The 21,587-nt window shown below is 42.1% G+C and overlaps 2 protein-coding genes across 2 annotated transcripts in view; both read right to left on the reverse strand.

The window, feature by feature from the left end:
* Positions 1-4,852: 4,852 nt before the first annotated feature.
* Positions 4,853-11,404, reverse strand: ADAD1 (adenosine deaminase domain containing 1). Its single transcript, XM_036382448.1, has 11 exons — positions 11,218-11,404; positions 10,179-10,352; positions 9,596-9,763; positions 8,999-9,061; positions 8,392-8,514; positions 8,155-8,278; positions 7,776-7,946; positions 6,748-6,974; positions 6,020-6,257; positions 5,499-5,631; positions 4,853-5,322 (listed from the first exon to the last, which is right to left on the reverse strand). The coding sequence occupies exons 1-11, from the start codon at positions 11,402-11,404 to the stop codon at positions 5,209-5,211; spliced, it is 1,722 nt and encodes a 573-aa protein (XP_036238341.1). The 3' UTR covers positions 4,853-5,208.
* Positions 11,405-12,420: 1,016 nt separating this feature from the next.
* The window catches only part of BLTP1 (bridge-like lipid transfer protein family member 1), an 87,769-nt gene continuing 78,602 nt past the window's right edge, over positions 12,421-21,587 (reverse strand). The window contains 17 exon segments of the mRNA XM_036381680.2: positions 12,421-13,124; positions 13,462-13,627; positions 14,084-14,218; positions 14,644-14,838; positions 15,072-15,275; positions 15,822-16,073; positions 16,292-16,509; positions 16,707-16,899; positions 17,020-17,177; positions 17,458-17,608; positions 18,004-18,261; positions 18,726-18,863; positions 19,291-19,470; positions 19,586-19,789; positions 19,951-20,152; positions 20,320-20,459; positions 20,562-20,723. Coding sequence (XP_036237573.1) covers positions 12,908-13,124; positions 13,462-13,627; positions 14,084-14,218; positions 14,644-14,838; positions 15,072-15,275; positions 15,822-16,073; positions 16,292-16,509; positions 16,707-16,899; positions 17,020-17,177; positions 17,458-17,608; positions 18,004-18,261; positions 18,726-18,863; positions 19,291-19,470; positions 19,586-19,789; positions 19,951-20,152; positions 20,320-20,459; positions 20,562-20,723 — 3,173 coding nt within the window. The 3' untranslated portion in view covers positions 12,421-12,907.

Consider the following 21,587-nt stretch of genomic DNA (forward strand, 5'->3'; position numbering starts at 1 on the left):
ATTTATTGAAAAAGCTATTAAAAGTGGATTATATTTAATAAATATCATGGACATATAAAAATCATGTCTAGAGTCTTCTTTGTTATGATACTGTCCTTTTAAAGGGTCACTTAATATTCTTATTTTTTAAAAAACACGCAAAAAACCCCAATGAAGCATTCAGCAGCATGCAAGTGTGCAGGTACCACGGTATTTGTCACAGGATATAGAATACTAAATTGCTTCCCCTCAAAAAAGAAAGCTTCAGTTTTTCCTGAGCTGTACTACTTAGCTACACAAGCTTCCTGCGGGACACATTTTTCTCATTGGTGTAAGCAAATAGGTAGTTCTCAAAATTCTTCAGAGACAGGGAAGCATTAAGGAAACAGTAACACACATGAAGTAACAACTGTGCAGGTAACTGAGGTCCCAGAACAACAAAACTGACATAAAATTGAAGAGTAATGAATAAATCCATGTGAACACACTGCATTGTCAGAAATCTTTCTGTGGAACCTCAGGAATGTCCTTACTTCCAACACAGATGGACGCAGTTCTGTGACAATGAAACAATCTAAGAGCATTTTTACTACACAAAAGCCCCAAGTCAATACTAACAAGGCAGGCTATAATTGATGAAAGTGAGCCTACTACAGCAGCTATCATCTATCAGTGTTTAGACTTTGATGTGCTTTCCTGGTGGGTGCGGTATGGAGTACTTCATCTTAGACTTAAAACCAGACTAACAATGGAAAAAACAGCAGTTTCCTTGCATGCTGCAAAGAGAAAATGGGCGTTAATGACAGCTTTCTGCCCAAACTGGGAAAATACTCACAGCACTGCCGTCTGTTTCTCTACTCATCTTCTCTTCCCACGGTGAAGGAGTGCTCTGTCCCCACCCACAAGGACTCAGGAAAGTAAATACTGTCAGTCACCTCAGCCACAAACAGATAAGCCCCACCCTTCTCTTCAAATCAGGTGACAGTAACAACAAAAATACTTGAATAAAGGACACAGATGAGAAAACAGGCAAGAAACTTCTGCGTAAGAATTCCTTCTACCTTGGTAATCTTTGTAGAAAAATCCTTCTCTTTACACAGATTCCTTCTTACTCCAAAAACTCTTAAATGCAGCATGTAAAAAGAAACAGCATCACTCACAATACATGGCTTTGCAAACAAACCTCTTCCAGTATCAGCTCAGACATTTCGCTGTGGGCAGTGTTGTGGTACTGCAGCTCTAGCTCTCAGCAACCAGAGAGGGCGAAGAAGCAGTTTTCATTTAAAACAATTCACTTAATAAATAAGACTTTATTATTTCCTTAAGCCCAAGAGCCCTCAGCCTTGGCAGCTGGGTAAAATCTACCCTGGAGTCAGTCTGTGCAGCTGGACACCCCACACGGAATAACCAAGCTATTTCCTAAATCCCTGAACAGTAAGCATTAGGTAAGGCAAGAACAGTCAAATAGTTCAGAAAGCAGCAAAGGATGGTAAAGAGATACCCATGCATTCGTAAGGAAAGGCAGAAGCTGGAGCTCACAATTTCACAAACACAAGCAGTGTGAAACTACGTGCACTTTTTGTGGCATTTGGTGTGCACAAACTGCTTTGGAGTTGGGCTATCCTAAGATAGCTGCAGGTTTACAGACATGGAAGGAGCAGGCTTTGCCTGTCCTGGCTCCAGTTTTGGGGATGACATCACACTTGCACAGTAGCCATGCTCTGCTGTGGATTTTCAAACCACATTCAGGCTGCCTTGCTCCCCACACAGCACTTAGAGCAAGCAGCTCAAGATGGTTTTCCAAAGAAATATTCATATAAAGACTGCTGACACAAAGAACCAGTTGAGGTGCGAGGAAGGTGCTTGCACTACACATGGTTATGTTGTCAAATCTACATCTAATTATAGAATGGTCCACACTCTTAAACAGCATCTGCAGGACCAGCTTCTGTATTTGCCCAAGCTTTAAAAGATGTCTTTAGAGAGCAAAGATGTCGTTAAAAGCATCTGAAAACGCAAGGTGAACTTTACTAGACATACCTTCCCCTGTTATGCTGTAAGAAAACCACAGAATCCCTAAAGTTACCAGAATTGATTTCCTGAGCTGCCTTCTGCTTGATTGTGCAGCTCTAGTACCAAATTAAGACGTTTGACACGTGCCACAAAATGTACGTGACACGGTAGGGGTGTGACATGCATGTGAATGTATGAAGTCTGAGACATGGTGTGACGTGGTGTGATGCATGGATTAGCCCTGCCTCAAACAGAGGCAAAACCAGCTGTGGGATTGGATTTGCCCCAAAACCCAGGGGCACGTGGCATGTAATGCAGAGAGAAGGGGAAACACAATTTGTACCAGAAGGGGATTTGATTTCTAGGTGAGAACAGTCTGTAATGTTGAACTGTGTAATACTGTATGCATTGTGTGTACATCTAGGATAGACAGACCCCACAGTGATGGACCAAACTAACTCAGCCAACACCTAAGAAGAGGGAGAGCCATTGGCTATGGAAATGAGACCTGTGTTCCTACGTAAGAAGGATGAATAATGTTCTGGTTCTATCCAGAATAGGATTAAGTCTCTGCAGCATCCAGGAGTGGGCACAGCCCAAACACAAAGGTCATTGTGTACCACCTCACATCATTACCAGGAACGGAGGAAAGGGATCCTTCTTCCAGAGCAGCTTTCCTTCTGGTTCAGAAAATGGTGGAGGGAGCTGTCCACGATTGATGGTTACTGGGTTTTTTCTGCCCCATGTGAACCACTGCTGTTTCCAGTAAATTGTTCTTATCTCAACTCCACGGCCTTTGCCTTTCTGCCCCCAATTCTCTACTCCACCCTACTGCAGAAGGGAGGTGAAAGGAGAAGCATGGAAGTAGAGAGAGCAGAATGTGGTTTGGAGTCTCAGTGGTGGCACAGAATCAGGAAGTACCATTCCTAAAGGTCACTGTGTGTCACTCCAGCTATGCAGGCAGAGCTCCATGAATTGGAAAGCACGCCCCCACACACGACCCGCTCCATATCCACGTGTACATCCATTCTTCCCCCTGGAGCTCAGTTCTTCCCAAGCAGAGAGGGGAGAGGCTGAGCCCTGCCACAGGCTGCTGCTGCTGCTGGTACTCACCTGCCTCTGTCTGCTCTGTGCCCCATCTGTGTGATGCACACCTGCTCTGTGTGCATGGACCTGTTGGGAATTCAGCTTCAGCCTCAGCACTGGAACTGCAGCACCCTTGCTTCTCTCAGGCTTGCAGAACCATACATGTTGGAATTACTGAAGTAGCCAAGGAAAAATGTGGACACAACGTCTCCATGCTTCCATTTACTAGCTTAGTACATGCTGCACATGCTGCTACTTGAAGAACAATCCAGGTAAAAGAACTGGACCTACACTGGTGCCATCAAGTTATTGCTCAAGGACACAGTGATCATGTCCAGCCAAACACATCCTTTTCACTAACAAACACCTCTCTTCCTAAGGCAGCACCTAAGTTCCATGGAAATTTCAGTTTGCTGTTCAATTAACAAAATGGCTGAAGCACACAGAAAAAAAGCTCAATACTTGTACATATTTAAGGCTTCTGAATCAACTACATGAAACACCTTGGGGCCAATACCTTGAAGACCAAGGCCATACAAAAAGCAATCCAGGAGTGTACAGAATGCAAACACATGTGTGGTATGCTGTGTGTGTGTCAGATTTGACATGTATATCACTTCCCAGCATCTATATGTATGAAGGTACAGCTAATGCATTGTCAAGGACATTTATTGAACTTTCAACACCCCTACAAAAAAGCAACACTGCGCTCTAGCTTGGAATATGACAGCCATTCCCAAGCATTCTTAGAAAATAGTACATGGAACAAGCAGTCTGTGGAACATGTGCCACAGTGAACCAAAAACCACCACACAACCCCCAAAGTTAAGGCACAGTAACAGAAAACAAGAGAGCACATTAGCCAAAAAAGGTCAAGGACCAAGAAGTAACGGGTCAGCAAGTTTCAACAACTTATGAATGAGCAAAAGATCATCCCAACAGAAGACTCCACATATTAGCTGGAAGAACAGACTAAGGAAAAAACAAACACCAGGAGGAGGAACTTCTTTGAGAATCCTCTAACACTAAGAAGGTGAAACGTGACTACAGCCCTATGTTCATTATTCCTGATGTATGAGAACACTGTGTAACCCTCCCCTCACACGATTTACAGGAATCACAAACATAATCCAGGTGTACTGCCTAGCTTGAACACAGCACCGTTCACAACACCACGCCAACTCTAAACACGGCACTTAACAACACCTTCCCAATGCTACCATGTTCTCACCAGGACTTGAAAGGAAGTAAATTCCCTTTTGACAGGCACTATTTTCCAGGTTGTATGCAAGATGATTTCACTAGGACTTGTCACTGCAGTGATGAAGTCATCTTCAGTGCAGGAGTCCAACTCATCCATAAGCATTAACACTGATGGGGTTTGAGGCAAACCACAAAAGCTGAAAAAACCTTGTTTCTGGAGACTTCTGTACTACATTGCATTACAGCTTTGACACCTGCATAATGCTTTAAACTCACTACCAGGATCAGTAATTGTCACAGAACAGTTAAGTAACAGCCTTAATTCCAGGTTTCACATTTGGAAGTACAAAAATTATTATTTAACTCTTCTAGCACAAACAACATAAACTGTAAGCCAGTTGGCAGACTGACACTAAACAAAACTCACAGCAAAGGATGAATGCCTATAGATAAGCACAGACTGTCCATTTCTTTTTTTTTCCTGGAAGACTCTCATGTTAGTATGCCTTTCTTCTAAAGAAATCCAGCTTTTACTGTTTTTTTTTTCTCAAGTTATGAGAAAGGGAGGAAAAAGAAGAACTCAATATACAGAAATCCTGAAACTATCAGGAAAAAACCATGTTAATTCCACAGGGTGGGGATTTGTAGGAGTCAGGGTCAGTGAGAGGAAATGAGGTGGCACTGGGGGGCAAAGCAGAACAAAGATTTACAAAGCTGTTGGATACTCCCACCTATGAGAAAACATCAATTTTGGAAAAGACTGAACTACTACAGGTAGTCGAATAACTGCATTTAAACTGACAAGAAGCAGTTCTGGAATTGTTTTCTTCCTGTAACTACCGACTTAAAAGTTGAACATTTTACTACTCAGAACTCTATTTACTGAAACAGATCATCCAAACCGACTTGACATTTAATCCACCTCCATCAATCACTGAACTGTTCAATATGCGGAGACTTCACAATCCACGATCCGTAACTGTGCTGCTCTAGATAGCTCTGCAGCAAGCTTTTAGCTTCTTGGTACAACTGAGACTTAATCTAAAAAAAAGAAAAAAGAAACACCTTGTAAAATCTCAAGAATTACAGTTAGAGAGAGGTCTGTAGAAAAACCTCAAGAATTACTCAGAGGGATCTGACTTCTCTACCACCAACATGTAATAATAAGCACAAGCACAAACACTGCAAGAATGATCCCTCTCCCTGTGTCAGCTCACCTTTGCCTCATGGTACGTTGGAAACTGGAGCAGGTCAGCCCGTCCTGCTTCCCTGGCGAGCATCCTGAAGCGGCTGAACATGGCGGCCTTGCACAGGCGGCTGGCCAGGCAGGCGCCGCTGCGGAACGGGGAGCTGCAGGCAGAGCGGGGAAGCGGGCATGGAACTCGGGAACAAACTCACTGCAGGGAGATGCTCTGAGCCTTACAGGGCTCTCCCCTTCCCTCCTAACACTTGGTGAATGCCATCATGCTGGAATCCAGCTCGACTGGAATCCCAATTAGTTTTATGCATTGTGAAAGATAAAACATTTTCACAACTACGGGCAGTCTCCACTGAGAGAACTGTTTTGTTTGGTGTCTTGGTATCTCACTGTGAGCTTACAAAATCTCTAAAACTTCACCTAGTCACAGGATGCTTTCAGCTAACATGGGAGAGAATTTCTCTCATAGCTTAAAAACTGAATACTCCAATAAGCCAGCACAAACCCATTATACCCAACAAAATGAAGATAAATGCTGACCTTTCAGTGGTTTTCCCACTTAATCCATCCACAACCTCCAGGGATGCATCTGCCAATGTCCAATTCAAACTAAGCGACCACTGGTTCAAATCTGTTTGGATTGGCAGTGCAGCTTTCACCAGGTAAATATGAGATCTGTTGACCAAGTAATGCACGGGAAGCTTGGAAATAAGTTCATCATCAAGACGCTGCTTTATGGTTATGTCCAGTCCTTTTGTATCCTTACAACTTCCATTTCCTAGTAAACAGGATAAGATCAGCCACATGCAAGTTGATTAAATTAAATCGTTAAAAATGCAGAAATTTCTGCATTCTTAACCCATTATAGTCATTTTTTCACATAAAATTTGTGTTTGTAAAGATCAGTTCCAATATTCAATTCACAGAACAAAAATGATTTCCCACTTTCTTCTCCAGAGGCACCATTATTTTCCCTGGATGTTTTCTTTTTTGAACCACTGTTTTCACCAACTCTTTACGTTCCCTGCTAAAACTGAATTTCAACCTTTCACACTACAAAATATGTTCAAGAGTTTGCCCACATTACCTCACATCCACCAGCACTTCTGACTGCCTACTGAATAAATACACTTTGGTTCACTGCATCTCAAGGAACACTTCTGTAATTCTTCCAAGTATTTTTGGTTTAGTTCATGCTTTATAAAGCACAATCAAATCGGAATACAGAAACACACAAAGCCCCCAGCTGGAATTGGCACTGAACGTACCCACGAGAATGTTGCTGATGTACACGGGTTCGATGAAGTGGCTCAGCAAGGCTCCCTGAAGACCAACCACCTCCCACTTGGTCAGTTTGTCCCCAGCTGACATGCTGCTCACTCTGACAGTCTTGGGGGGACAGCAAACAGCCAGGTAAATCCTGCCTTCCAGGGCAACGTGCAGACTCAGCTCTTCGCTGGCTTCGTAAGCAGAGATTGACTGGGGCCCGAGATGCCTAGGGCAGGACAGGAGAATGGATCTCAGTGAGAAAGCACTCTGATCAGAGATTGCACTAAGTGGTATCTAAGGCTGTTTCTGAGAAAAAAAAAACAATCTGTAGATCTAGGCCTTGCGTTATCTTCAATGTCTGTAATTCTTAGAAACACCAGACTGAGCTGCTCAAGTGCCTAGAATACTGAAATCGGTATTTAAATAGGAAATAGCCACTCAGTCTAATCTTAGCCACCAGTCTAATTTGAATGCACCAATTTAAAAAAAACAGCTGCAAACAAGCTGTCACTTTTCATCTACCCACACTGCAACAGAAGTTACTTGCAAAAAAACAGCTGTAAGGTTCTTACAATCTCCTTTAAAATGTAACTCACACTGTGATTCAAAAGATTTAAGTAAGTAGATACAACACCTAAGGGAGACAAACTAGTGGTGGTTCTAAAGCAAAACATTTTTTCCCCTTAGTTACAAAGAGGTAAGACATCAAAGCAGAGCCTTTTGTTTCAATTCAAGGCTTTTTGTACTAATCTTGTAGTGCATACAATGGCATTAGGTCATTACATCCACTTGCTCAATGGTTAAATTAATGATTTAATAGTAATTTAATACTATCTTGGGAAAGGGGTTAACAGCTCACTGTAATAAATAAAACCAAGAAACTTATATAACCCACAAAGGAATTTTCTGTATCATCATATTGAGCTGTATTGCATATATATCACAACTACCCTGTGCATTAACATTCCCAAAACAAAATAAAAATTCATCTTCCACTATATATATCAGGAAATGCCACGGTACTTACACCTCTGATTTTAACTGAGCAGTTCCTTTTGGAAGCTGGTTCATGTAGAGAGACAGAGTTATGTTTTGCTTTAAGGTAAGCAGCTTTGAGCCTGGTGCTGTGCAAAATATGGATCTCTCTGCCTTGGCTGGATTTTTGTTATAGAACAGCAAAAGATGTCTGTACAAGTATCTAAAAGAAAATTATTATGTATTTTACATTAAGTACTTTATATTTAATAAATTATATCTTTAATAAATTATTTTATTATATATTTTTATATCGTCTAGATAGACGTTTACATTATTATTTATTATTTTATGTAAGTATAGCATTCAAGTGCAGCAGTGAACCTGACCTAAAGTGGCAGCAAGGGAAGGATCTGCAGAGACATTCCCACCTGAGCAGGGAACGCCTGGCAGTGATAATGGCATGGCTGTCGTGCAAGAGCCTCCCACAGGACTCCGAGCGCCGGCTGTAGTTGCATTCTCCTGTCCCCAGGGCCACCACCTCGTGCTGCCCACCTAAAACCAGAGATGGTGGGGGGCTCACCTGGGCTGGCTGCCCACCAAGCTCTCACAGCTCGGTGGGAGCAGGCTGCCCACTCCCCAAAGCTCGCAATCAAACCCAGACTTGCCCTTCTCAATGATGAAGGCAGCCAGGGAACTGCCACAGCTTTGGTACTCGGGGTGTTGGGTAGTCAGGCGGTTAAACACTTCCTCGAGCATTTGTGACAGCTTTTGATAGATATGTTCTCCTCCTAAATGGAACAACAGAAGCCATCAAAACAGACTTAGAGGTACGAGAAAAAGCATACATGAGCAACTTGCCAAATTATATCCCCAAACACACAGTATAAGCACAACCACGTGTACTTTCGGGATTCTGAAGATCCTGAGGATTAAAAAAAGCTCAAGAACACCCGAATACTTGATGCTTCTATCAGCCATTATAGTAACAACAGTTATAGCCCAAGTTTGATCACCTACTGCACACTAGCTCAAGCAAGGACAGAGAATATTGTTTCTATTTCTATCACCTGGACTGGTGATATAAATTCAAGCAATTTACTGAAGGTGTGTCCTTTTGTAGAACCAGACCTAGTAATACTACTTCTTACAGCCTTCAGAAATGTTTAATACAATACTAACAACACAGAGAGCACTAACTGTATCAAAAGATGAAAAAAATTCAAAAAGAAACTATTTGCTGAGCAACAGAGGAAAAGCAAGAGCACTCCTTACCAGTCCTTGAAACACAAGCCGAGTTTCCTGGAGGTCGGGGCTCAGCAGGAACACAGGGAAAAGCTAAGAATGCAAAAACATTTTGAAGTGGGATGGACATGCCTGATTTCTAAACATGAATCTCACATTATCTGCAGCAAGTCAAACTTGCTAAGACTCTATGAACTTTCTCTTCTTATTTTGAAGTCCCTGTAAGCTTAGAATGATTCAGACAGCAAAAGTCAAAAGAAGATAAAATAGTATGGCAAGTGAACTCTGTTGAAAGCAGTATCTCAGTGGGGAAGCCTTTTAATCATAAAAATTCAAACCCACTTGAGAATGTACTTCTTGTTGCTGAACCTAGTGAGTAGCAAATCAAGTGCAACAGCAATGAATTAATTCCTTCAGCATTCCTGGCATCAGCTGATGCAACTCTTTAATACACAAGTGACAAAAATAAAAACCAGTTTCAGAACCAAACTACAGATTTGCCCCAAGGATTCCAAACACCTGACAGAGGCCGATACTGCAGCATTTAATAAAACCACAGATGTTTTGCATAGGACACTGTTAAGCCAAGCATTTCAAAGTCTAATTAGGCCTTGCTACAATATTTACCTGCATCTTCAAAAGACTTTGCCCCTGTATTCTCCAAGTTAAGGAGCTCAGCAAGAGCCAGTTTAGCTGCATTTAATTTAGATTCCTTCTTGTTCTTTCCCAGCCCAGTCTTGTAGCAAACACCATTTATCACAGCACAGAAGGCAAAGTAAGGCCTTATGACATCACCTTAAAAGGAGAAGAAAAAAGTAAAGGCAACCAGTGAAATTATTTTAAAGGCACTTCATCCACAGCTTTATGTCATTATAGTAATTCCTAGAACAAATACAAGACAAAAAGACAATTTTGGAAAATAAAACCCTCATCCCTAACCTCCCCAAAAATGTAGGCAGCTTTCGCTTCATGCACTCTTCACAAAGTTCAGTTCACAGTCATAATTAAAGCCAATTAACCTGATCGATTTCTGTAGCACCTCATAATGAGAAGCAGCTGTGGAGGCAAGGACAGGGCAGCCAAAACCCAGCACATGTGGGGGTAGTGCAGTCAACAGCAACAAGGTTCAGCTGTATCAGCACCACCCAATCAACTCAGATACTCTCGAGGATAAGCCAACACCGCTTTATTTGGCAGCAGAAGTGTTTACCTGCCACGCTCGTTTCTTTCAATTCAAGCTGCAGGTGGTGTGTTTTGGCAAACAGATGCAAGGCAGACACCGAGTTTATTACTCCCTGTTTGTATCTTTCAATCAAATCCAGGTCTCTCTGTGAGGGAAAGGCTGAAAATGTGGTGGTGCCGGCTCCTTCAGAAAGAAAATGTCCTTAAACAAAATTAAGGAGAGAACTGAACACACTGTCTGAAAACCTGCTTACAATAAATGCTTTTCAGATGCTTCTTATAAAAGCAAACCAAAATCTACTGTAGAGCATTACTGCTTTGTACTGAGCCCTACATTAGCAACAAGAGCAATTCCAAAGCAGTGTGTGCATTCTCTTTCACAAGCATCAAACCTTTTACTGCAGTAAATCCCATAATCTCCGAATACAGGCAGATATGTACTACAACAAAACACAACATATATCCCCCTCCCCTCTCTTGTAAACCAACAATCAAATCAAAATTGCTGATGGCAGATACCAAACAGTGGAGCCTGTATTTTTTCCACACAAAGCTGGGCAGCAGCAGGACTCCTTGTTCTAAGACACCATACAAGTTTCAGCAACCACGGGATGGATGCAACCATCAGCTTCAGGTGTGCGATAAACCCAAGCACAACCACTTCCCACCCAACAAGAAATCCTCACTTTTAAGAGGCTCAACAGTGCCTTTACCGCAACACAACTACTCAAAGTAATACAAAATACATCCTGGGACATCCCAAACTGCAGTTAAACCCTTTCACAATATTATTTACAAAAATTCATGCAGCAGAACATATTCTACATTTTGTCACTCTACAGAACTTCGTAACTTGAACTTTTTAAGTAGGTAATGCTGAAGACTAGACATGCCACCCCACAACAAATGGCTAAAAAACTTCCAGCACAAAAAGGCTTTAGAAAAGGAGGGACAAGTTTAAGGAGATGCCAAAGAAGTTATGTATGAAAATACAGCAATAAAGAAAAAGCAAAGTTACTTTCAATAGCATTAACAGCCAATCCCGGTGTATAAACTGCAAACTATACCTGGATTTTTCATCACCCTTGGTTCACTGCACATCATACAAGGTGGAGGATTCAGCCTTGCAGTCACAGGCTCGGAGAGATCCTTCGAAACTGGCTGTCTGAGAACCTCGGGGGGCAAAATCTTCTCAGGTGCAAGGCCGAAGGCGAACAATGCCGCACCCTCAAAGCAGCCATTGCTGCTCGCCATTTCCGACCGACCTAAGGAAATTTTACTCACTAATGCTGCCAGTAGCAAAAACACCCTGCAAAAAACCCAGCAGTTCTCCTGGTAAAGCTATTTCACAGGAACACCAAGAACAACTCGCCCAGGGCTGGGGTAGAGCCCAGACCCGGAGTCCTTCCCCACACGGCGGCCACTTCTCCTTTTGTTATACCACCTTCCCTCACGCCTAACGCGGCCCTGCCCCTCGAAGGGCACACCTCAAAACAACTCTCCTGACAGAATGAGGCGAACTAAAGCAGCAGAGCTGAGCCCTCTCAAGCTTCCAGACCAAGCTAGCGCTGTAGTTGAAGGGTTTGGTACCTGCACCTGCTGCCCTGGTCCTGCTGTGGAGGGTTCCTCAGCGCTCACCTCCCGCGGGCAGGCGGAGCGCCCCTCAGGGCACACGAAGCTGGAGGAGCCGGGGACGTGCCGGCCGCCCTGAGGCGATGGCCTCCGAGAGCCGAGCAGCTGCCCTGAGGCGATGGCCGCCGAAAGCAGGGCAGCTCCTCCACCTCAGCCCGCCGGGCGCTCAGAGCCGGGGGCGGCCCCTCACGGCCCTTCCCGCTCTTTGTGAGGGCGCGGCCGAGGCGCGAGGCCGCAGCTGCGGCTGAGGGAGGAGCTGAGGGAGCGGCTGAGGGAGGAGCTGAGGGAGGAGCTCAGGGAGCCAGGGCGCTGCTAAGCTTTGCGCCCCTGTGCTGCCGCCTCGGCTTCAAAAGCACTTGGCAGCCGCCTCCTTCACCTTCCCGGGCCCCTCCCGCCGGGCAAAGGCGGCAGCGGAAGCCGCCACAGCCGTCAGGGAGCGGGAGCAGCCGCTTGCCCGATCCCAGGGGAAGCGCCGCGTCCGCGCTGCTCGGTCGGGGCGGCGCTTCCCGCCTTCCGGCTGCTTCCCGAGCTCCCGGCTGCTGGGCTTGACCTCACTTCAATCACAGTCCGCAAAGTTACACTTAAAACACACTTCTCGTTGCTCAGCTTCCTTGAGCGATGCAAAAATAAAGGTCCTGTACAGTAGTTAAATTTTATTACAAGTGTAATAAACTTCATGATTTTTAGCACTAAGGCAATCACAGTTTCATAAGTTATATATATATATATAATTTACACCAGTCTACATTGACAAATCAATTACTGGTCACATCAACGAGGGGTTTGTGTTATGGCAAGTAAAATTTTAAGAAAATTCACAGTTAATCTGCAAGTATTGTAAAGATGCAGGATCATATTGCACATCATAAAATGGACGCTGAGGAGCAGATTTACAGTGTTCCAGCTATTCCTTCACAGAATATACATTGGTCATCATCATTATCATGCAATAACTTCAAATACAGAATGGTATCAAGTACCACAGTAAACAGTTACTCACAATGTAAGTTTTAAATAGAGTAGCAAAAAGCTATTAGGTTTCTCTTTAAACCATATTTAAGTTCTTAAAATATAATAAAACACTTTGATAAAATCAAATGGAGTTAGGGTTGTCACATTGTACTTTTAATATTCTTCTTTGTCTTTTCCTTTCTTCTCCTTTTCATCTTGTAGTGCAGTACCAAGTTTCTTTATAAGGACTGACAAAACTTTGTCCAAAGGATCCATAACACCACGCTGCAGCCACTTAGGGATAGTAGTCCTTGCATGGTGAAAGCCCAGCTTTTGGAGGATGTAGTCAACACCAACAGGATCAATTTTTCTCCCAGTCCAGGATATTAATCTAAAAAAGCAATAAATAGACTCAGTCTCAAATATATAAATATAGCAAACAGGCATTTGTATATACAAAAAAAACCCCAATTTTCCCCAGTGTTACTCATGACCAACTTAAATCTAACAGGCATTGTTTCCAACTTGATTTAGACACATAAGCTCAAGATGATCAATGGAACTCCTCTCAAAGGAAGAGGTGAAAAACCTAATTAAAATTGATGAGTTTAAAGTTTACTGTATCCTAATTCAGAAGAGCCTCCAACAATGCCTTTAATCTGCATAAAACCTAACCCAGAAGTTAATGCACAGCCAAAGAGACTGCAGCTACTAAAGCTGCTTGTTACCTGAGCGTGGGTTCCAAATGCCAAGTATTGCACATAAACTCCCTCCAGTCAACTGTAGTGTAGGTAATGCTTTCCTCTGCCTCTTTATCAGTGGAGCTGTCCTCAAGGACACCAACAGAATTCTTCTGCCCTGGACGAGCAGCCAGAATGCGAGGAGGAAAAATTGCTGCAAAGGGGAGAGAAGGAAAACACCAGTCGGCCAGGAGTAGCTCACTTGGATTCTTTGTACACCGTTTCAATAAAACAAAAGCACAAGTCTCAACAAGAAGAGAAGCACGTCATGTTTCCAGATTTTCTGCAGAAGGCCACATGTTGCTTAACAATGAACATGCCAAATTTGAATGCTGCAACTGAACAATTAAAAGGTAGAAAATTAAACCATCCTGAAATCAGAAAAATGCATATCTTGAAAGGACTCCACAGATGAAAGGATTGCAATAACAAGAATAAAGCTTCCTGAAAGTTTTCATCTGCCTATACCATATCTTATGAAAAGAAAGTTCAACACCAGGTCTTTAACTAAAAATAAAAATAGGAGCATGATTATGACTTAGAGTATTTGCTGTCAAACAACCTGACAACTGCAGATGGTCAGACAAGTGTCACTTCATGAACAACTCACCTTTTTCTTTTTCTTTTAGATAAGCAGACACCAAGTCATGCAGAAACATAATCAGTTCAGCATCCATGGTCACACAGATATGGTCTGTAAATTCAGTTACCACACTGCATTCCACCTTTGGTTTAACACTTGTATCTACAGCCAGATAAAAATAGCATCAATACATTTACAAGTGCATACAGTAAATCTGTAAGTACATAGAATTTGAACGCAAATCATTTGAAAATAATATTTTTCATTGAACCAGCAACTCTTGAGAGGAAGGACCACAGTTAACATTTTAATAAATATAAGGAAACCAAGCCTATAAAACAGCCAGTGTAGCTGAAATGTTCATATTAATTCCTTAGTTATTTTCTACAGCAACCAGTCTCTACACTAGATCTTCACTCTCTCAAAATACTTCCCTCTACATTTTACAACAAAATGTTGTCTTTTCTTGCAGATCTGCAGCAATTCTCCTGTTAAATCCTCTTATCAGCACACTACCTTTGTCTTTAACTCCTAATTTGCAAGAAATATTTTTTCACCACGAAAAAGCAAATGATGTTTTACTGCACCTTGTAATGAAGGCTCTTGGGGCTCTTGAACATGAATAGATTTAAAATCCAGCTGCATCCTTGGCAATGCAAAGATGGTTTCAGTTTCATGGTTGTAACTGGAGCCACCCCTGAAGCCACTTAACAAGCTTGAGCTTTTCACTGTGGTGCTGCTCTCTGGATTGTTGGCATCAACATTCCGTAGCAGGTTCAACTCTACGGGAACAATGGGAGATGTTAAATCATGACAAGGCAAAAAAGTTAAGAAAAGTGACTTGTAAAACTGCTGCTGTAGGATTATTGACAAGATTTTCTTTTATTCTGCTCCCAAAAGCATGACTAGAAAAGATCAATCGATTTTGCTGTTTATACACTTGAGATGTAGCAGCTTCCCAACAGCTCCACGTGCAAGCAGGTCCATCCCCAGACTGAGTGAAGCTGACTCTAACCTTCATTCCTCGTGGCTGTCACATAATTGAACCACTCCTTCACGCTGGCAACTCCGTGGGGGGGATTTTCGTGGCGGCGCCGCGTGATCTTGGTGATGGTGGCCATGGGGCTTTCCAGGGCCCCACAGGGCTTGGTGACCATGGTGTTATGGCCCAGGTGAAAGTCCAGGGTCTGAACGATGTACGTGGAGTGCTCACTGGTACCTGCATTGGAGGTGTGGGCAGTGTGGTGTGGGAGAGGGGAAAAAAAAAAAAAAGTAAAAGCAGCTTAGTGGGGATAGTGGAATTTTCTCTCATTCTCCTACAGGTATTTAATATGAATAATTAAGTGTGCCAGTGGAATAAAACTCAATATAAAGCTTGAAAACAAGAGAGAAATCAAATCCTCAATAGATACAAACAATAAAACTTCACAATATTAAGACTGATATAAGCAATAAGATCACCAAAATTCATCATACAGCTAGGAAGGACTACACAAACACAATTAAAAAGCCAGCCAATCCACTCAGTAGGCTCATTATCAGGGACATATCCAGTACATTTGAAAATGTACTTTATTCCACAGATAAAGCAAATTGTGGTTAAGGTGTGGAGGCAACAGATTATTTTTAGATAAAGGGTATATTTTTGGGAAATATTCTTGACTCAAACAAAGAAAATAAATTTTTGATTTATTCTTATGTAATAATACATTATTAAAAACTCATTTAAAGAAATTTAGAGGAATGAGTAAACAGTTTAAGTTACCATCTTCCAAAACTTTCTGGGCTTCTGTCCAAAATGCAATATTGGGTTCTTCCAGGTGAAACAAGGCCCATGATTTTGAGCGGAAATTAGGTCCATGAAAACAAGCCAGGGTCATGTGGTTCCCGTGCAGGCTCATGGATCCTCCAAACTGCATCCCATCTTCTGGCAGCGGCATCTGGAACAGGGATATGTGGCACCCAGACACCACCTTCAGAACTCCTGGCCAGTGGCGATGATGGGCTGCATCCAACACTGCAGAGCAAACATGAACAACAAACGTCAGGCAAGATGCAGAAAAAACTGCTGGCATATTCCTATTTTTAGTAAAAATTGGAATTACGAGTGATGGTCTCACTGAAACAGAAAGGAAGTGTCTCCTAGGTAATTGTTTCACTGACACGGCCTCCTAGGTAATTTTTGCAATTAAAACATTTTAATTAGGAATCCTGTAATTTTTTGGCAGCACTTACATTGCTCGTGTGAGGTTCTCTCCAAGTTGTTTGCCACTGTCTTGGGAGGGAGATAAGGAACAGGGCCCCACGTGGACAGAGCTCGCTTGCTTGTATCAAACTGCTGTGTGAAGAACTCCTGGAGTTTCATTCCTATTTTTATCAGGTCTGGTGTAGTTGACCTTGAAATCATCACTTGGAAGATATCCCATTTCAAGTCCCCATGGACAAATATCTCGCTAGATATTAAAAATAGCAAGAAAATTAACAGTTTTTTTATTGTCAGTTCCCTACTGACAATAAAAAAAACCACAACCAAAACCAAACTAATGAACCCTTTGCATTCTAGCAGACACATTTCTGGTTAGCAGTATTGGACAGAAGACATTTGACATTATCAAACATCATACATTTTAAGCACAGGAAATATTATTACCTTTTATCAGTCATGCTTGAATCCAAATTATTATACAGATTAATCTTCCATTCATCCTGCAGTTTAAGATCAGCATTACTGAAGATTCCCATTAGGATACTGGATCCCATGTAGTCAACACGTGCTTCAGTAGAACCCATAGTAATTTCAATTTTATGATTGGGCTGTTGGTTTGGGTGCTCAGAAATATGAGCTGAAATAGAACCAAAGCAACAGAGAAATAGAGAATTAGAGAGATGAAAACCAGTTTTTCCAGTGATATCACCTTTATTGACTGGAGCACATGCTAACAGCAGGAGACTTTCCAACTTACCCACCATCTCCAAGGTGTTAACATCTATGGTACCTCCAACAACTCCCCCTCTGGAGTCCAGCTGGGACCTTCCCAAGCCCACAGACATGCTGATTTCCCGGTCTCTGCTACTGCCCACAGAGAGACGGCCCTGACTTTTCAAACCACTAGTGGTCCACCTAGAACAGAGGTCAAAATAGACAAAAACTTTCCAGCTTGCCAAAAGAGAAACTAAAGGTCATCTACTGGAAAGCAGTAAATAAGGTGGTTTACCATATGTGACTTCAGGATTAAGCAACTGCAGTATTCAAGAGGGGATTCTCAGTTCAAAACTGCAAAGGGTAGGATTTTAAAGCTAAAAGGCAACAGACTGTTAACAGTCTGTGGGGAAAAGATTGGTTTTTTGCCCTCAAAACACCACCAAGTGTTAAAACATGCCAGATCATATTTTATACTTACGTAGTATTGCCCATTACATTGCTCATATTCATTTGAACATTTAATTGTTTTAGGTTCATAGCAAACACAACCAGTGTTTCCCACGGTGTTCCTTGCTGGCTGCCAGCTTTATTTGACTTATTAAATGGAGTTGATGTTTTTGAGAGAGTATCTAAACAGAAAAAAAATAGACAAAAATGTAAATTATTCCCCATGCTAGGAAAAACTTGCAGAACATATCCATTTTGAATATTAAAAACAGATTGAGAAGCACAATACTTATAAAGAGCACAAAACCATGAGAAAAGATAAGTGAGAACTAGAGGATTTGCAATATGCATTGCTTTAGCTGTCACAGAACTTGACTCATAGATCGGGAAATTTTATGGAAAATATGCTAACAACTTCCATTCATCCATTTTAGACATTTTCCCTTCTCTAAGCCATGGACTCTCCAGTGCCAGACACTGTGGAAAAGAATATTTGCAAAGCAGTAATGACATACTTCTTTCATACAACTGCTGGAAATACTTGAAAAAAAAAACATACACGTCATTATCTACTCACCTCTCTGAGGCACTGAGGAGTCAGACACGCTCCTGGATCTTGTGACAGCTGGAGACTTGAGGCTGTGAGATGCTGTCCCAGGTGACATACTGCTGCTGGCACTGTGCTCACTGAAAACATTGGGGGACTGTGCCATGTGAGTGAAGGAAGCAGACTGGCAGGGCTGCTCCCATGTCCTACAGTATGCTTTCCTTGAGGATTCAGGAGAAAGGTGCTGGCTCACTCCTTCAATTGAATCTGGTGTGCCAGGGCCTGATGCTACTGGAGAAAACGCAGCACAGGAAATACAGAAAAACCATTTATTTGTATATAACCATATCCTCACGTATACTAAGAAGTACTAAGAAATAAATGTATTTCATTTAACATAACTCAAAGCTTTCTACTGTTTTTTTTTAATGTATCATAGAACCACAGAATGGATTGAGAAGGGTCCTTAAATATCTGGTTCCAACCCTGCCATGGGCAGGGATGCTGTTTATTAGATTGGGTTGCTCAGGGCCCCATCCTACTTGGCCTTGGAATATGCTCTTGAAATTATTATTTTATCACTTGTTCTGTCTAGGATTTCCTACAAGATACCTGAGTGACTGCATATGGAGTAAATCATAATACATTTACATCTATTCAATGATTTAATATGACACAGGTAATAAATGCTTATAAAATTCCTACTCTCTTTGTGTAACAAGTTTTTTTTGTGATAAGCAGCAGTCTCCTACCCGGCAGATTTATTGTCTGATCGCCCAGGAAGAGCCTTCTAGCAATGCTTCTCCTGTACCAAGCCCTGGGAAAGGCCAGGATCTCACTGAGGCGGCGCATGTCGTACTTGAAAGAAGCAGATCCTATGTCACAGACAGCTGAAAAAGCACATGCACACAGTTGTAAATTCCCAGTAATAACAGGTTTTGGTAACCAAGTCATATTCTCCTTCACCCAATAGTGTTGCCTCTGCTGCCACGAAAAAACAGTTTTCCTGAGATGTTGCCATTTCTTCAAGTCCAACCATTAGATAAAAATGCACTTCATAAAGACACAGTAGAACCCAAGAATACAGATTATGTTGAGTCCTGCTTGTGATGGATGCGGCTCAGACTACTCATGGGAGGATTTTAATGGCAAATTAATCACAACCATCCTGCTGTTTTCCCAGTAAGTCAGGATCCCATGTGCAGGGGCAGAAAATCTGTACACAGATCTTACAAAAAAAACACCGCCAAGAGTAAAGTCCATCACTGGAACAGCAGTTCTGTAATTAGCTGGGATTAAAATGAAAGAAGCATTTACCAGATATGTTGATCAATGTGGTGTCTATCTTGCTGGTAGCTTTGCTCACAGACTGACTCTCAAAAAAGGAGGAGCCTCCCGAACGCCTGATCCGTGACAGGCTGACTTTGACAAACTCCAGGTTGATGCTTAGGGAGTCCTTCCGGCCCGTGACCGAAGTGGGCTCCTCATCCACATTCCCTAGAAGCAGGAAGGAAACATTTTCATCTTCTGTGATCCTTTTAAATCTGCAGTTCAGAAACCCGTGCCACACTCGAATCACGTTCACCAAAGCAAACAAAACCTTGTTCTGTACCTAAGGCTCCCGATCCAGGGGTCAGCACAGTAACAGCTGATTTTTGTTTTCCAGCTCCATAGGGGTGGAACACATAAAGGGAGAAGTCAGACATGCAGGCAGTAAAGCTCAGGCCTGAAGAGCTGCTGCTGGAAGTCGTAAGATCTGACTGACTGCTGCTGTGCCTTGTCCTGCCCAGAGGGCTGCCAAGGCCAGGTGATGAACCTGGGGGAAAAAAATCAGATTTTTAAAGCATTTTCAAACATGAAATAATGCTTAATGTTAACAGCAGTATTAAACAGACCAAATACACTTCAAATTATGCCCTTTATCAGCAACATAGCTTAAATATTCTGAATCAGAGTCAACATTCACACACATATTACCTGGTGCTCCAGATTTACCAGCTGAACTCTTGGAGCCACTCTGTGGAGTACTGCCACCAATGGACACACTTTCTGATGGGTATGTTGTGCCTAAAGTTTCCAGTTCTCCTCGGTTGGAAGAGAAAACAAGATCCAGGGAAGGCAACTTCAGCATACATTCAACTCTGGATACTGGCAAGCAGCTGAACTTGATTTGAGAGGGCTGGCAGGCAGAAACAAAGTAAAGCATTCAGAAGGGACACTTTACTCGATTCTTTATGAAGTGTTTTTTAAAGAGTTTTTATTCCTTAAAAATGAAATTTACAACGATGGCTTGTTTAAAAGACAGTGACTAAAGCAACCACCCTGAAGGTTGAGTTAAACCCTCACCTGGACTCGTACATAAACCACCACATCTACAGGGAAGGAGGAATATGCTGATGTTGAGGATGACACCAAGGATGTTGTGGACTCCTCCAAGGGATCTTGTATATCAAACTGTCCCATGTCTTCATCCTGGGAACTAACAGCTTTTAACCAGTACAAGAACTCATTAGAAAGTGGAATTTGAAGGGGAAAGCAGCTCAATACCAAAAAAGCACAGAGTGCCAGAACACAGCTATGCAACTGACCTGTGTAATTCCTTTCAATGGGTGTGATGGGAATGGTTTCAAGGGCTTTCTCCAGGAAGTCCAGGAGGCAGGGGCTGATCACCATCTCCTCTGGCAGTGACTGGAGTGCAACCCATGCGTAGAGTTTAGCAGTTTTCACTCCACCACTTCCTTTCCCTTTGGCTGCAACATTGAGAAGATACATTTGCCTAAGGTAATACCACTGAGCAGTAACTGATAAACACTGGAAGGCACTTCATAACTTATCAAGCTGTGCCCTCTTATTTTCTCTATCAACTGAAGAGATCTCGACCAGGTCTGCTAGAAGAAATCAAGTCATTAAGTTTTTGCTTTGCAGAAATAACCATTAGTCTGTAAGGCTTAATTGTAGTAATTCCATTGCTCATGTTCTCAACCAAGCACTCTGTTGTCATTGTCACCACCTCACTTTTTAGAAAATAGCACTGAAAGCAAACACAGACAGTTCTTCTCCAAGCACCCAGTGCAAAGTAACCACAGCTGACTGGAAATGAAAGTGGTATTAGGAAAATTAAATCAACAAGTCTGGAAAGAAAGTCAGTTTAAATAGAGAAAAATACATCAAAAAATTAAAACTGCAAATGGCAAGTCCTACTATATTTATGCTAAGAATGACTAAAGATTCTAAACCATAATTTTTCAAAGCTTGGAACTAGCCAGAGTATAAAAAAATAAAAAGGTTACTCTCTCGTAAATTTGTGGAAGAGGACTCTTGAATCCATGCTCATCAAAATACTAATATGCAGAGAAGATATAAGTACCAGCTCACTTACTGTCTCTATGCAATCCAGCTATTAGAATAAATATACATCAATGGAGACATAGATATAAAATTCTCCAAGACAAATATAAAAATAAACTACTAAACCAGAGATTAAAATCCTTTCATTTGTTAAAAAAAGAGAAAACACTGACTTGCCATGCTGTGCAAATTATTCTGTCTCATGTCTCTGAATACATGGTCCTATCTTACTTTTACTGGAAACCAAAGACAACACTACAAGTTGG

Source organism: Molothrus ater, chromosome 4 (assembly GCF_012460135.2).
Source record: "Molothrus ater isolate BHLD 08-10-18 breed brown headed cowbird chromosome 4, BPBGC_Mater_1.1, whole genome shotgun sequence".
NCBI lineage: Eukaryota > Metazoa > Chordata > Aves > Passeriformes > Icteridae > Molothrus > Molothrus ater.